This window comes from Notolepis coatsorum (assembly GCF_963971535.1).
Source record: "Notolepis coatsorum genome assembly, chromosome: 4".
NCBI classification, from domain to species: domain Eukaryota; kingdom Metazoa; phylum Chordata; class Actinopteri; order Aulopiformes; family Paralepididae; genus Notolepis; species Notolepis coatsorum.
This window is the reverse complement of record NC_140168.1, coordinates 71880660-71897922: the sequence shown is the minus strand read 5'-3', so window position 1 is coordinate 71897922 and position 17263 is coordinate 71880660. Positions and strand designations below refer to the sequence as shown.

The following is a 17263-nucleotide window of genomic DNA, read 5'->3' as shown; positions in this document are numbered from 1 at the left end:
TATCCCACACTCTCTCTCTCTCTCCTCAGTAAGCGTGTAGAGGCATCCGATTCCTTGTCATTTGGTAATGATGTTTACAGTGTGACATTTGAAGAGAAGGGTTCCTATCCTCTGTTTGGCTGCCAGTACCACTTCAACCTGGAAGGTGTGGTCAACGTGCCCGAGTTCCTGGTGTACTTCCCCCTGCTGGAGGAGTGAGTAGAAACACTCCCTTTAGAGCCAAGTTCCTGTAGAAACGCTCCCATTAGAACAGAGTTCCGGTAGAAACTCCATTTAGAACAGAGTTCCTTTAGAAAGTCTCCCTTTAGAACAGGGTTCCTGCTGGAAGAATTAGTAGAAATTCTCCTTTTAGAACAGGGTTCCTGCTGCAGGAGTGAGTGGAAATGCTCCTTTTAGAACAGGGACCTGCTGGAAGAGTTAGTAGAAATGCTCCTTTTAGAACAGGGACCTGCTGGAAGAGTTAGTAGAAATGCTCCTTTTTGAACAGGGACCTGCTGGAAGAGTTAGTAGAAATGCTCCTTTTAGAACAGGGACCTGCTGGAAGAGTTAGTAGAAATGCTCCTTTTAGAACAGGGACCTGCTGGAAGAGTTAGTAGAAATGCTCTTCGGTCAGCGGGGAGGATTTGGGCGGCAGGTGAAGCAACTCTGTTTTGCTTAGGTTTAGTTTGAGGTGGTTGGTCTTCATACAGGTGGAGATGTCGGACAGACAGGCCGAGATCGGCTCAGAGACATGGATATCTGAGGGAGGAGAGGAAGAGTTGAGTATCATCGGCATAGCAGTGATACGAGAAGGCATGAGACATGTTAATGTTACCCAGAGATTTGGTGTAGAGGGAGAAGAGGAGGGGTCCAAGGACCGAGCCCTGCGAGGAGGATCTGATCTGATGGTTGACTGTGTTGAAGGCTGCTGATAAATAATCCAGGAGAATCGGGACAGAGGAGAGGCCCTTTGCTCTTGCTAAGTGAAGAGGCTCTGTGATTGCTATGAGGGCCGTCTCTGTTGAGTGACCAGTCCTGAAGCCTGACTGATTAGGGTCTAGGAAGTCATTCTATAATAGATAATCAGTGAGTTGGTTGGATACAGCACGTTCAAGTGATTTAGAAAGGAAGGAGAGAAGAGAGACGGATAGTATGATGGTGGGGTTCATGGTTTTTTTTTTTATGAGTGGTGTGACTCTGGCTTGTTTTAGGGAGGTACTAGGAACCACCCCTGAGTTGAGGGAGGAGTTGATGGTTGCAGTTAGGAATGGGAGGATGTCTGCTGCTATGGAGTGGGGAGGGTATCGGGTCCAGCTGGCGTGTAGACTGAATGGTTCGACATTATTATTATTATTACCAGTGTCGACGCTTCAGCGTCTGTAATGGGAGAGAAAGATGACAGATTAAAAGATGAGGTTCTTGATTCAGCATTTGGAATGGGTGGGGGTTGGGCGAAGCAGCTGCAGATGTTCTCGAGGTCAAAAGACCAGTGCATCCACCACGTCTGGATGGTCGTGGTGTGTGAGTGAAGTTATAGTTTGGTGTTATCCAGGTCTCAGTAAGAGCCAGAAGCTGGAGGTTTTGACTATGGGCATAGGCAGTAATGAAGTCTGCTTTCCTGACTGCTGATTGGCAATTCCATAAGCCTCCACGTACAGTGACAGGTATATTTGTGGCCGTAGGCAGGTAGCAGGGTTGCTTCCAAACTGGCGTGGATGGCTTGAAGCTGGTCTGGAGGAGGGTAGGGTAGGGTAGGTGTGGGAGCTATTGACTATTTTCACATTTATTTAATATATTTATTTGTTATGTGATTTTGTAGAATTAATTTGTTTACAGCCATATTATTTAAGTTATTATATGAGTTGCAGCTAAATGCTTTTACTTTGAAGGGGTTTTGGGCAATTGGGAAGCACAGCTGGGTGTATTTAGGTAATTAGAGACAATAGCACAGTGGGCATCAGGGAAGGTATATGGTTTTTACCAGCGTCAGGAGATCATATAGTTTCAAACATAATTGTTCTGTATTCTTTGATTAACAGACAATAAATGCCACAAAACTGTCAAATGCTGTCTGGACAATGGACTTCCTGATCTGCGTAAGATTCGCTGCCCTGGTGCTTCAGTGGCTTTTTAGTTTTTATTAGTTGTTGTTGACAAATAGCCACTACAGTAGGGATGGGTAGGAAGCACATTGTTGAAGGGGTGTAAGTAGCAGGAGGAAAGGTGAGGTTCTCATGTGAAGAGGGGAGGAAGAAAGGTAGATAATTGCTAAACTGGAAGGGAAAGGAAAAATAAATCCAGAATAGAGTAATACATAGGATAATGGTCTACTTAGCACTCTGATGGGTTAGTCGGTTTCTTCCTCTGAGAACACCCGCAGGAAAACATGATGACTGTCTAGCTCAGGGGTAGGCAACCCTAGGCACGCGTGCCTGCATAGGCACGCGGGGCATTTGCATAGGCACAGGGGGCAGCACTAAAAAAAAAAAAAAAAAATTAGCTTTGAAATATTATAGTGAACTATTTTGCACTGTTGTCACATTTATCTTGTTGAAATCCTCCCACAGGTTCTTTTTACTTCCACATATTTAATTGAGACCCTTTATTTGTTTATTATTTCAATTTAGCTGGAAATACATCATTCAGTAACATTTGCAGAGCCTTATAACAAAAACATTATTACGGTCACCATTGTGACCAGTGGGATTAATCAACAAATTGTATTATTTATTTTTCTATTTCATTGAACATTGCACATGTTAAAAGCCATTTTTTTACTCAAAATGTGAGTATTACCAAGTCAACTTGTGTTCTTAAAACAATGACAATAAACATAGTTTTATTAGGTTGAAATAATGTGGTTGTGTACTTATTTTTCTGTTAACTTATTATGGATTGAAAACTGAAAACCTTAATGCACAGTAACTGAACTCAATATTTTTAAGTTCTGGTAACTAATAATTTTTTTTTTACAGTGTAGTCTTGCGATCAATCAAAACTTATTTACACGATATACCTCACATTCACCCTCCATTCACATCCTGGTGTTCTCCTGGTGTTCTCCATTAGGCCTGTAGGTGGAGCTATGACAGCACACGTACAGTACACACACCGATGGTGTGTGATGTGTCCAAAAATGAATGGGCAAATGTGAGTGAAATGGTCGCACTGTATGCAGCTGTTTGTCTGCATTGCATTCCCCCCCCCCAACTCAGATTTAGGGTTGATACAACCATCATAATAATATTGTTAATAATAACAATAACAATAATGATGTAATGTAAAAATTATCATTAAAAAGACCTGATTATGAGAAGAAACTAATTACGATTCATGGAATATTGTTGAGGCACACTAGTTACAACTATATTTCAAACAGGCACTCCATGTCAAAAAGGTTGCTGACCCCTGGTCTAGCTGCTCTAGCAGAACAAAAGGCAGGGGCAGTCTTTTTTTTTTTTTTTTTTTTTTTTTAATAATTTTATTTTCATTTTCAACCAGCATGGATACATACATTTATATGGTCAGTGTCAAAATATAGAATCATCCATTTTGGTTCTCCCCCCCCCCACCCCCACTCCCGCTCCCTCCCAACAGTTCCCTCTCACCAGCCCATCCCCCCACCAGTTCCCTCCCACCAGCCCCCCCCCCCCCCCTCCCAGATTCAACTCAGACTCACATTAGGCAAACACTAAACTAACAGAAAATGCAGTTTTAACACGCCCCTTACTATCAGCTGAGTGAAACCAGGCTGAGTTCAGATTTTAGATTTACAAGACTGATTTAGTCAAGGTTACTCACTGTTCCAAATGACCGTTAATGCTTCTCAGTTGGCTGGTCCTAACCTTCTGTCGTTGTCATGAACATAGCATGATCATGGATACATTTATCATGTATTTATTTTGTATTATGTTTATCAACATTATCTGTCTATCCTCAGTAAATACTAATACTATCAAACCTTTCTGACCTCGTCTGGTCTTTCCAAAGACCCAAGAGATGGAACAGTAATATACATATTTGTGGAAAAGGCTCCCTCTTGTGGTAGTTTGTAGTATGTGCAGACTACTATGCACTCAAGAGTGTAGCACTCAAGTTTGACACTGCTAGATGAACAATACCACTTACCCTTAGCTGCCAGAGTTGTACCCCTCCTGCTAACTTATTGTACATAATTTGTAAGTCGCTTTGGATAAATGCGTCGGCTAAATTACTAAATGTAAACATGTAAATTAAGTTACAATTATTTTTTATTTGTATTAAAAAAAGAATTAAACCCTGCTCACAAGGTATACCGTTTTCTACAGCACTCGCTCTAGCGTGAATCACACCACACGTGTGTGTGTGTGTTGGTTCTGCAGTACAGACGTAATTCGGTCAGTACCCTTAAAAGTACCCAACCCTACTTGGTACTCCTTGTCGTTGGGCCTGGGTTTTCCTTAGAACTGGCCCCACATATGACAAACTGGGAAACAATCATCTTTAATAATCTATGCCTCAAAGAAGAAAACTATTCATTTGGTGTTACTGCTACACCCACCAATAATGACCTATTGAATTCAAGGGAAGACGGGTCTCTCTGGGGTTTAACTTAACAAACATGTTCTAAATTAGTTATTAAAATGATATTTTAAACTAGTCTCTCTGGGGTTGTGTACATTGTATGCTGTCCATGCCAATTGTGTGTGTGTGTGTGTATGTAGACTGGCTAAGAAGCATGGCATGCGGTTGGTGTTTAAGAAGAGGTTCAGAGAGTTCTTTGAGGAACACATCCAGAAGGAGCAGCATCGCAGCCTGATGATGAGGATGAGTGCCCTGGAGGTATGAACCATGAGGAAGAGGACACATGATGTCCTACTACATGTCTAACCTTGGAGATATGAACCATTATCTAACCGTAGTCCTGGAGATATTAACCACATCTAACCTTAACCATAGAGACATGAACCACATCTAACCTTAACCATAGATACATTAACCATATCTAATTTTAGCCCTGGAGATTATATGAACCACATCTAACCTTAACTATAGAGACATTAACCATATCTAACCTTTTTGGGAAATTATCTTATTTGCCATCTACCCTGGAGTTAGACAAGCAGATACATACCCTTTTCTTCTCTGTGCATGCATTAGGCTTAGGGAACAGCCGCACCGTTAGCCTAGCTTAGCGTCATTCACTGGAAGTAGGTGTGCCAGGGTAGCCTAGTTCCCAACAGTCACGAAATAAACTCCAAATACAACTCCAAAACTTTCCTGTAAACATGTTGTGACCTGTGTATTTACCACGTGAAGACAAATAATTCGACATTTACGTTTTCTAAGCAGATATATACAAAACATTTTGCTGAACCACTTCTGCCTGGGCGCAGTGATTTCATCACCTCAAAAGCCCAGTTAAAAAAAAAAAAAAAAAAAACCCTATCTAATATGAGCTCTGGAGATATGAACCATATCTAACTTTAGATATGATATGAACCATATTTAACCTTAGATATTATATGAACCATATAGATAGATAGATAGATAGATAGATAGATAGATAGATAGAACCTTAGATATGATAAGAACCATATCTAACATTATCCCTGGAAACATTTCAGACACTAGTCTCTCTAATGAAGGTAGACAGAGATCTGTCCTCAGACACTAGTCTCTCTAATGAAGGTAGACAGAGATCTGTCCTCAGACACTAGTCTCTACTGAAGGTAGACAGAGATCTGTCCTCAGACACTAGTCTCTACTGAAGGTAGACAGAGATCTGTCTTCAGACACTAGTCTCTCTAATGAAGGTAGACAGAGATCTGTCCTCAGACACTAGTCTCTACTGAAGGTAGACAGAGATCTGTCCTCAGACACTAGTCTCTAATGAAGGTAGACAGAGATCTGTCCTCAGACACTAGTCTCTCTAATGAAGGTAGACAGAGATCTGTCCTCAGACACTAGTCTCTCTAATGAAGGTAGACAGAGATCTCTCCTCAGACACTAGTCTCTAATGAAGGTAGACAGAGATCTGTCCTCAGACACTAGTCTCTACTGAAGGTAGACAGAGATCTGTCCTCAGACACTAGTCTCTAATGAAGGTAGACAGAGATCTGTCCTCAGACACTATTCTCTCTAATGAAGGTAGACAGAGATCTGTCCTCAGACACTAGTCTCTAATGAAGGTAGACGGAGATCTGTCCTCAGACACTAGTCTCTCTAATGAAGGTAGACAGAGATCTGTCCTCAGACACTAGTCTCTACTGAAGGTAGACAGAGATCTGTCCTCAGACACTAGTCTCTAATGAAGGTAGACAGAGATCTGTCCTCAGACACTAGTCTCTAATGAAGGTAGACAGAGATCTGTCCTCAGACACTAGTCTCTAATGAAGGTAGACAGAGATCTGTCCTCAGACACTAGTCTCTAATGAAGGTAGACAGAGATCTGTCCTCAGACACTAGTCTCTAATGAAGGTAGACAGAGATCTGTCCTCAGACACTAGTCTCTAATGAAGGTAGACAGAGATCTGTCCTCAGACACTAGTCTCTCTAATGAAGGTAGACAGAGATCTGTCCTCAGACACTAGTCTCTACTGAAGGTAGACAGAGATCTGTCCTCAGACACTAGTCTCTAATGAAGGTAGACAGAGATCTGTCCTCAGACACTAGTCTCTAATGAAGGTAGACAGAGATCTGTCCTCAGACACTAGTCTCTAATGAAGGTAGACAGAGATCTGTCCTCAGACACTAGTCTCTAATGAAGGTAGACAGAGATCTGTCCTCAGACACTAGTCTCTCTAATGAAGGTAGACAGAGATCTGTCCTCAGACACTAGTCTCTCTAATGAAGGTAGACTGAGATCTGTCCTCAGACACTAGTCTCTACTGAAGGTAGACAGAGATCTGTCCTCAGACACTAGTCTCTAATGAAGGTAGACAGAGATCTGTCCTCAGACACTAGTCTCTCTAATGAAGGTAGACAGAGATCTGTCCTCAGACACTAGTCTCTACTGAAGGTAGACAGAGATCTGTCCTCAGACACTAGTCTCTAATGAAGGTAGACAGAGATCTGTCCTCAGACACTAGTCTCTCTAATGAAGGTAGACAGAGATCTGTCCTCAGACACTAGTCTCTAATGAAGGTAGACAGATCTGTCCTCAGACACTAGTCTCTAATGAAGGTAGACAGAGATCTGTCCTCAGACACTAGTCTCTAATGAAGGTAGACGGAGATCTGTCCTCAGACACTAGTCTCTAATGAAGGTAGACAGATCTGTCCTCAGACACTAGTCTCTAATGAAGGTAGACAGAGATCTGTCCTCAGACACTAGTCTCTAATGAAGGTAGACAGAGATCTGTCCTCAGACACTAGTCTCTAATGAAGGTAGACAGAGATCTGTCCTCAGACACTAGTCTCTAATGAAGGTAGACAGAGATCTGTCCTCAGACACTAGTCTCTAATGAAGGTAGACAGAGATCTGTCCTCAGACACTAGTCTCTCTAATGAAGGTAGACAGAGATCTGTCCTCAGACACTAGTCTCTAATGAAGGTAGACAGAGATCTGTCCTCAGACACTAGTCTCTAATGAAGGTAGACAGAGATCTGTCCTCAGACACTAGTCTCTCTAATGAAGGTAGACAGAGATCTGTCCTCAGACACTAGTCTCTAATGAAGGTAGACAGAGATCTGTCCTCAGACACTAGTCTCTAATGAAGGTAGACAGAGATCTGTCCTCAGACACTAGTCTCTAATGAAGGTAGACAGAGATCTGTCCTCAGACACTAGTCTCTCTAATGAAGGTAGACGGAGATCATCATATAAGTCTGATATCGAGCTTTGGTAGAACCTTGTCTTGTATAGCTTCCTGGACATCATATAAGTGTAAGTATAAAAACAGTACATACAACATCATATCAAACAGTACATACAACATCATATCAAACAGTACATACAACATCATATCAAACAGTACATACAACATCATATCAAACAGTACATACAACATCATATCAAACAGTACATACAACATCATATCAAACGGTACATACAACATCATATCAAACAGTACATACAACATCATATCAAACTACATACAACATCATATCAAACAGTACATACAACATCATATCAAACGGTACATACAACATATCAAACAGTACATATAACATCATATCAAACAGTACATACAACATCATATCAAACAGTACATACATCATATCAAACAGTACATACAACATCATATCAAAACAGTACATGCAACATCATATCAAAACAGTACATACAACATCATATCAAACAGTACATACATCATATCAAACAGTACATACAACATCATATCAAAACAGTACATGCAACATATCAAAACAGTACATAGAACATCATATCAAAACAGTACATACAACATATCAAACAGTACATACAACATCATATATTTGAATGAATATCATATAAAACAGTACATACAACAGCACACAGTAACAACAATAACACATACAACAACAGACAGCAGTAAACACTTGGGTCTGTTCAGTGAGGCCTTCTGTTCAAGGCGGCTGTGGCTGCAGGGATCAGGCTTTTACCAAAGCGAGTCCTTCTGCACCTCAGTGTTCTGTACCTGCATCCAGAGGGCAGTAGGGTGAGGTAGTGACCTCAGTGTTCTGTACCTGCATCCAGAGGGCAGTAGGGTGAGGTAGTGATTAAGTGTGATGTCTATTGAGGTCGCAATGTATGCACTGGCCATATTGTTCAGGTCTGTGAGGTTGGGTGTGTGGAGACCAATTATCCCGGTGTTGGTTATACGTGCGAGTTTGGCCTGTTGGTAACGGATAGTAAGCTAAAGAAACAGTACAGTAGGATGGGCTGAATAATGTTCTGGTACAACAGCAGGAGATGGAGGGCAACATAGAGTCCTTTGAGCTTATGGATGATTGATGGCCTGTGGCTTATAGAAGATATATTTACATATTGATGTGTTGGTTCTAGAAGATATGTCTTTATATTGATGTGTTGCTGGTTCTATAAGATATTTCTTTATATTGATGTGTTGTGTTGGTTCTAGAAGATATGTCTTTATATTGTTGTGTTGGTTTTAGAAGATATTTTATATTGATGTGTTGCTGGTTCTAGAATATATGCATTTATATTGATGTGTTGTGTTGGTTTTAGAAGATATTTTATATTGATGTATTTGTTCTAGATTATATGTATTTATATTGATGTGTTGGTTCTAGGAGATATTTATTCATATTGATGAATTGTGTTGATTGTAGAAGATATTTCTATATTGATGTGTTGTGTTGATTCTAGAAGATATGTCCACATGTATGTATTGTTGTTGGTTCTATAAGATATTTCTCTATATTGATGTATTGTTGTTGGTTCTATAAGATATGTCTCTATGTTGATGTATTGTTGTTGGTTCCAGAAGATATGTTTCTATATTAATATGTTGTTGTTGGTTCTAGAAGATATGTTTCTATATTAATATGTTGTTGTTGGTTCTAGAAGATATGTTTCTATATTAATATGTTGTTGTTGGTTCCAGAAGATATGTTTCTATATTAATATGTTGTTGTTGGTTCTAGAAGATATGTCTATTAATGTGTGTCCAGCAGTGGCCCACAGGCTATGGACTGGTCTTCCCCCAGACATAAGATCTGCTCCCTCTGTGGATGCTTTTAAATCCCACCTCAAAACCCACCTCTACTCCATAGCATTTGACTAGGATTAATCCTTGCTCCCTTACCATTCACTCTACATTTGTCTCCGTCAGCCTGGTGCTTATTCTGTCCCCCTTGTGTTGCTGTTCTGTGTTCTGTACAGTGTCCAGCTACTCTATTGTCACTCCCTGTGTCTTATGTCTTACCGTACTCGTACTGTCTGTTGCATAGTCCTACTGCCATAACATATCGGCTAGTCTCCTAGGTCTTACTATATTGTTGGCTGTATGGTCTTTGTGTCATACTGTAACATATTGTCTACTGTCCTATGTCATACTGTATCGTCTGTTGTATACTCCATGTGTCTTGTGGTCCTACTGTATTGGCTGACCATCCTGTCTTTTGTCATGTTGTATTGTCCTCTGTTCCATTGTGTGACTATGTCTATATTTTTTTATTTTGTTACTGTACAGCACTTTGGTCGGCTCTTTGAGCTTTCAAATGTGCTATATAAATAAATGACTTGACTAATGTGTTGTTGGTTCTAGAGGATATGCCTCTATATTAATGTATTGTTGGTTCTAGAATATATGTCTCTATATTAATGTATTGTTGGTTCTAGAATATATGTCTATATATTAATGTATTGTTGTTGGTTCTAGAATATATGTCTCTATATTAATGTATTGTTGTTGGTTCTAGAATATGTCTATATTAATGTATTGTTGTTGGTTCTAGAATATATGTCTCTATATTAATGTATTGTTGTTGGTTCTAGAATATGTCTATATTGTGTTGTTGTTGGTTCTAGAATATATGTCTCTATATTAATGTGTTGTTGGTTCTAGAATATATGTCTATATTAATGTATTGTTGTTGGTTCTAGAATATATGTCTCTATATTAATGTGTTGTTGTTCTGTGTTGTAGCCCTTCCCAGGGGATGAGAGGAGTAAACTAGCGACAGACGGTGCCAGAGAATACGACCACGCCAAAGCACACGCTGAGAAACCTGGAGTCAGACAACCGCTGGTAAGAGAGCATGACTCCACTTTAAAGCCCTGTCTGTAATCCAGATGGAAACAAATGGGTAGCCCCACCACCAGAAACAAAAAGGAATGAAGACTAGGGCTGGGTGACATGGAAGAAATCAATGTCACAATAATCACAAGGATCAATATATATCATACCTTCTCATGTATGTGAAATCATGGGTTGTGTAATCCAATTGATGTTAATCTCATTGAACTGCCTTACGTCCTTGTGTTTGTTTTGTTTTGTGTTTCCACAGGGAACGCTGAGTGGTCAGTGTTTTGGTTTGTGTTTTCACAGGGAACACTGAGTAGGTCAGAGTGTTTTGTGTTTCCACAGGGAACACTGAGTAGGTCAGAGTGTTTTGTTTTGTGTTTCCACAGGGAACGCTGAGTAGGTCAGTGTTTTGTTTTGTGTTTCCACAGGGAACGCTGAGCAGGTCAGTGTTTTGTCTGAAAGGTTGTCTTGTTTTGTGTCTTCACAGGGAACGCTGAGCAAGTCAGAGTGGGAAGCTACAAGTAAGAGCACTAACTCTCTTTTTAGATACTTTGTCTTCATATGATAAATATAACTCATGTTTCGCTGGTCTTTGAACTGAGCTTACTGATGTAGTTGTGATGGGTTCATTTGGGCGGTAGAGTGAGCTTTAGTCTCTGTTCTCTCTCTCTCTTGATTCTTGATTCCCGTTTGATTTGTCTGTCTGTCTTTGTTGCTCACTTGTTTCTTTCTGTCTCTATCTCTCGGTCACTCTGTATCTCTCTCTCTTTCTCTTTCTCTTTCTCTCTTTATTTCTCTCTTTCTCTCTCTCTCTCTAGGTATCTACTTGGTCTTTGCCTTCCAGAAGATGTCCTCCTGATGGTCAGAGAGAAGCTCCAGACCTCCTCTCCACTCCACTCCACCACCTGACATCGACTAAAACCTCCCCCCAATTAACGACCATGGTCCTGCATTCATATCGAGGTCCTATATTCAGATTGAGATGTTAATTATTTAATTAAACACTGAGTTGAAACTTGTATCTCCAGAAAGTAATTTGGTCATTCTCTAAAATAAAACGAAAACGAACCAAAAAGTAAAATGAACCCACTAATAAAACGAAGTTTCCCGCATGATTGTTTTTGTTGCTATGTTTAAAACAGGGGGTGTTTCATGCATGTGTGTTACAGCCATGTCCACACACATTAAAGGTAGAATCTGCGGTCACACAGCTACCTCTAGGCAAAAGAGCCCTGAGTGGGGATAGGGGAGGGGTTGCTACTGCTGGGCTTAGGCTCTGCCAAGAGAGATCAGGAAAGATTCTCAGTATAAATAGCCTGAATCACAGGACACAGACTGGGTATAATCATGCCATTGGACGACTATTTCAGTGGGAATTATCTTAACACATCCTGCGCCAAAACCGCCGTACAACGTGTTTCAAGGTCATGCTAATTCTGCCATTCCACGGCGTACGCCGTTATTGAGATCACATTTCATTTTTTCGCCATGGTATTCAGAATGCCCTCACAGAGCCTGGTCTGATGCAGTGGGAGCCTGCACAACTCTGCAACGCTTCAATACTGCCGCCTGGTGGATGATCGGCGAGTTACAACCGGAAATGGATCTCTTGTGATCTCGGTGCACCGGGCAAATGCGTCCGGCACTCACATATTGTTGCGGGACTCTAGACACACATCGTGTATATGGATCGCTGCCATAACTCAATAATCGATATGATTTGGTCGTTTATTATGATTATACAAACCGGAAATGGATCTAGGAGATCACCGTCAAATAAGTGGGATATTTTTCCTCCAGTCTCATCGGCGAACGTTAAGAGGACGCTGATGTCATTTTCAGCGTGAGTGTTTATTATTATTCATGCAAACTGCTCTGATCAATATATCACCCATACTACATAAAGCATTTACTGACGATCACGGAATTATAAACGACCCCCCCCCCCCCCCCCTGTTCATCCACGCATGATCAGGATTGTGTACAGTTGAAATTTTTAACACTTTGAATGCCCAGCAGGGGGCGCTCATTTAGTGCTTGAATGCCCACATGACATCCACTCCAATGTTAACGTTAATATCGCCTAATCTATGTTTTAAATTATGGCTGTGTCTAATCTGCCCGTCGCATTATCAATGACCTATTTCCAGTCAACATTGTCGAAGCAGATTGTTTTTTTATTGGTTCATTTCCGTTTCATAGCATTTAGAAAAACCCTCGTTTTCACGGAGAAAAAAGAGGATTCTATGATAATCGCCCCGTACTGTAATATTCTAGAACGTTGTCATTTGTCTGCCTATTTATGAATCGTTTTCAAATAAACGCTAGATTATCGATAGTATATGTGTACGTGTGCACGGTGGTGCCACGCGCTGAAATCGATTCTCTCAGTTCCTGATCGCTCTTAGAGTCAAACAGCCATATCACATAATCACATAAAAGCTTATATCTCCGTGAAAACGGGTCTGATTATCCTAAGACTGGTAACATAGATTCCTTACCTGAGATCAGATGGTATCCAAATGGATTATTCCAATTCCTGATCGTCATTCGAAAAAATCGATCCTTTTATTGATCCCACGAGTATACTGTAAAAACACATAATCCCTGCTGCTCTGAGGGTCCAGAGTGAAGCTGATCGACGCCGGTTGCATGAGTGAGAAGTAAAATGTGGAGTCAGAGTTTTTTTTTTCTCATTCATTTTCATTGAGTCCAATCCAAAAGGGTGAATTACCATCTGGGAGACGATAGGGGGCGCTTTTTTCACATCTGAGCGCCAGGGGTGGCTGATTTTCCTCGGTTGATGAAATATGAATTCAGATCGCGAATAAAAAAAAAAAAAAAAACGATTACATACATAATATCAAACGGTACATACAACATCATATCAAACAGTACATACAACATCATATCAAACAGTACATACAACATCATATCAAACGGTACATACAAAAACTATATTCTCGTGATGGGCATTCAACCCGCGGGGGGTAAACCCTGAGAAAACTCGGGTTGGGCAATCAAAGTGTTAATATAACGTGTATCGGCAACAAACGGCAGTTGATAATCTATATATGCGTTTATGCCTATAACTCACGTTCTAGGAATTACTGCAGAAAACGATAAAAAAAAACATTTATATTCTAGGCGGTATTTTCATATGAATCTATGAATGAAAAAGTATAACGTTCCTACATCCTGAATGATAGATAATCGATGTTGAATGGGCCATAGTAATGTCAATTTAGCAATACAATTAAAAAAGTTATAGCCCTGCAAAGAAGGTGAACATAGGCTTAGACTGGTGGCAGTGATCATACATTGATGGATAGAAGCGTGGCAGTTAATGTGTTAACAAGGACACCGTCGCTGCACTATACACAAGGTACTCTAACTGGCATGATATATGTCATACGTTGTAGTCCATGCAGGTTTTGGTGGATAAGAGTCGGGCACACTTAGTGGTCAGACATTCCTAATCATTCTCGAGTTCTGCAGTCGTTAAGTTACTAAACTCCAACTCAACATCAAAAATACCAAGCAGCGCTCTTTGGCCTAGAGGTCGCTGTTTGACAGATTCTACCTTTAACACATACCGTCACTAGCACCGTTTGGTGTCCCAAGTGCTTTTAATTGGTGGGACACAGAATGGATGCTGAGGGGAGGTCAGCTCTGCCAGTCAGAGATAGTTATTACAGTGTGTGTGTTCATGTGAGGTTTAGGTGGGATGGATCCCACTTCTAACTGTTCTAAAGATGTTTAGGTGTGATGGATCCACATCTAACTGCTCTAAAGAGGTTTAGGTGTGATATATCCACTATTAACTGCTCTAGAGGGGTTTAGGTGTGATGGATCCATTTCTAATTGCTTTAAAGTGGTCTAGGTGTGATAGATCCACTTCTAACTACTCTAAAGAGCATGTGATATTTTTTTTATTATTATTTTGAAGCTAAATACTTCTGTGTATGTTACTGATAATTACTGATTTTCTTTTCTCATTTTATACAATTTACTGTTTAGTTGTGTTTTTGTCAGTGTTTTTTTTTTTTTTTTTAATGTTTTTGAGAAAGTACAGATTGTTTGACTCGCTGACGTCATTATGACAAAGTAGTTGGCTCAGTTATAGTAATTGACGATTTAAAAAGTAGGAATTTTATTTTTCTGTTTTTGTTTTTGGTTTATTTTCAGTGAGTTGCGAGACTCTGAGGACAGTGTAAATGTTCAGAAATAAAAGGGTTTGGATTTGTATTGTAATATCACAACTGATTCAATATTAAAAGTATTGAAGATCACACTAGTTGTCTTTTTTTATCAAGGTCTTTTAACTTGTTGGAGAACACTGCTGTCCTTGTCATACATCGATCAATACAGACCGTATTAATGTTGTGTTTCTTTTTCAAATGTAGCCACGAGTAAAAACCCTAACCCTATCAAAACAGCAGTCAACTTGTATATTTTCAGCACTACGTTTGTTTACCGATTATTTTAAATGTTTTCGAAAATAAGAGTTTCTCTGAATAATGTGAATTCTCTGTGCATTGCATTGGAAAAAGGTGAGTAGTCATGTGAGGAAATGCCTAAATCCAGTTTTAATTAAATTTGCTGCATGTGTCCGGATGAAGGAAGGAAGGAACACGCCAACATTTTGGGAAATTAGCTTACCGTCTTCTCCAGAGAGAGACAAGAAGATAGATACCAGTTTCCTCTCTGTGCGTTCAGTAGAAAGCTATCTGGCTGCATATTAGCCTAGCTTAGCACAATGAATGGAAGCGGACATTTACATTTAGTTATTTAGCTGACGCTTTTATCCAAAGCGACTTACAAGTTCTGTACGACAAGTCATCAGGAAGGGTACAACTCAATCAGCTGAGTAACAATGAGGACATGACCGGTTAGCCTAGGCATTGTCCAACTAACACCTCACCCGAAGACTAACCGGTCATGTCCGCTGTGTGACTATAGAGAAGGCAGCCTGTATGAATACTGTACTATTGAAGCTATCTTGAAAAGCGCAGAACAGCATCAGGAGAAGGTTCAACTGAATTGAGAATTGTGTCGTCTGCATACAAATGAACTAAAATAACAATGCTATTTATGTACAGAGAACAACGTTTTTCAACACTCTTGGAGTCGATACCTTCTAGTGTCTTCCTGTGACAGGCGGGTGTTTGACAGAACATTTTATCGATCAATGTGTGTCGAAGTGTTCCCTCTGCAATGCATAACACCTCGTTAGAGGACTGAATAGCTTGTTCGCTAATTGGCCGTAGAGGGAGAATGCATCAGTCCATGCGTTCCGTACAATAAAAGAAGAAGGAGCAGAGGGTTCTGAGAAGGGACCACTATGTAGGTCACCAAGGCATATGTCACCACAAGATGCTTTACAGAGGAAAACGTGGGATTCTAGTCATTTCTGGCTTTTTCTTTTACTGTTTCACTTATTACATCATTGGGTCCAGATTTATCAAGGAGTTGTGAGGTTTTGACATGTCTTGAGTGTCTGTGAATGAAAAAAATCTTCAGACAGACAGACAGACTCAGGAGGAGTTGGGAGAAAGGACTTGATTGCAGGGGGAGTTGAGTGGCTTCTTCTCACCTGGCATCAGAATGCGTCTCTAGTGACCACTCGGATCTCGCTTCCCTGCTCAATATGCAAATACACACTTAGGCCGGCCGACGCCTACATCACTGAAGATGCATGTGAATCAGATCATATCGATGGCTGAAACGCAAAACCTCTGATTTCACTTTGGATGATGAGAAACCTCCTATACCTATTCAGTCTGTCTGCAACAAGATATCTTCCAAAAGCCAAAATCAGTGTATTGTATTGAAAAAATTCAACACGTTTTCTTTTGTTTTCTAAAAGAGAAGGATGGCCTTCAAAAGAAATAATAGAGTTCAGTTTAGTCCTTGTTCGCTTGGCTATAGTGATCTCCAAGGAATCAGGGGGAAGGCCAATCACTGAGCCAGCCTTTTAAATATTTTTGTTTATAAGATTTTTGTCAATGACCATGATACTGCCCCCCCCCCCAGCAGAGCAGAGCATACAAGAGGACACTAGCAAGGATACCTTGGTAGAAAACATGAAGAAGTGACCTGCTGATGTCGAAAGATCTAAGCTTCCTCAAGTGAAAAAGTCGAGACTCTGCTTTCTTGAACACAGAATATGTGTTCTTCCAGTCCAGCTTGCTGTCCAGGGCCCTATTCCCCGTACCTGGTTCAACTAAGTCGATCAAGATGTCATTATCCAGATTCAGTTAACCCGATGTTTGAAGCCGGGATTTTCCTGTTCCTCGAAGGTGGATTCAGTCTCGTTAACTCAAACCAGACTTGAGACCCAGGATAAATGCGCGCGGCCGCTTCAGTTGAAAAGCCAGCACGTATCGATAGCAGAGATCCTGATTCTCTAGCGGCATTGATTGATTAATTGATTTAAAACTTTATTAACAGATTGCAGTACGGCTCAATCGCCTCGCCAACAAGTTAAATGCGTTATCTATAGGCTAATTTTAAGTCCCTCATTACCTCAATCAATCAGATTATATTTCTTTAAACTTGCCTGCTGGATTGAATAATCAAATGAGATCTTGCTAGCGAAAATAATTAGTTA

At 40.4% G+C, this 17263-nt stretch overlaps 1 protein-coding gene across 1 annotated transcript in view; it reads left to right on the top strand.

Moving 5' to 3' along the window:
* rnmt (RNA (guanine-7-) methyltransferase) overlaps nucleotides 1–14989 on the top strand; it is a 45821-nt gene extending 30832 nt beyond the window's left edge. The window contains exons 7-11 of the mRNA XM_084313475.1: nucleotides 30–194; nucleotides 4683–4800; nucleotides 10552–10653; nucleotides 11138–11171; nucleotides 11469–14989. Coding sequence (XP_084169601.1) covers nucleotides 30–194; nucleotides 4683–4800; nucleotides 10552–10653; nucleotides 11138–11171; nucleotides 11469–11509 — 460 coding nt within the window. The 3' untranslated portion in view covers nucleotides 11510–14989. The remainder of the gene's footprint in view (nucleotides 1–29; nucleotides 195–4682; nucleotides 4801–10551; nucleotides 10654–11137; nucleotides 11172–11468) is intronic.
* The last annotated feature ends 2274 nt before the right edge of the window (nucleotides 14990–17263 follow it).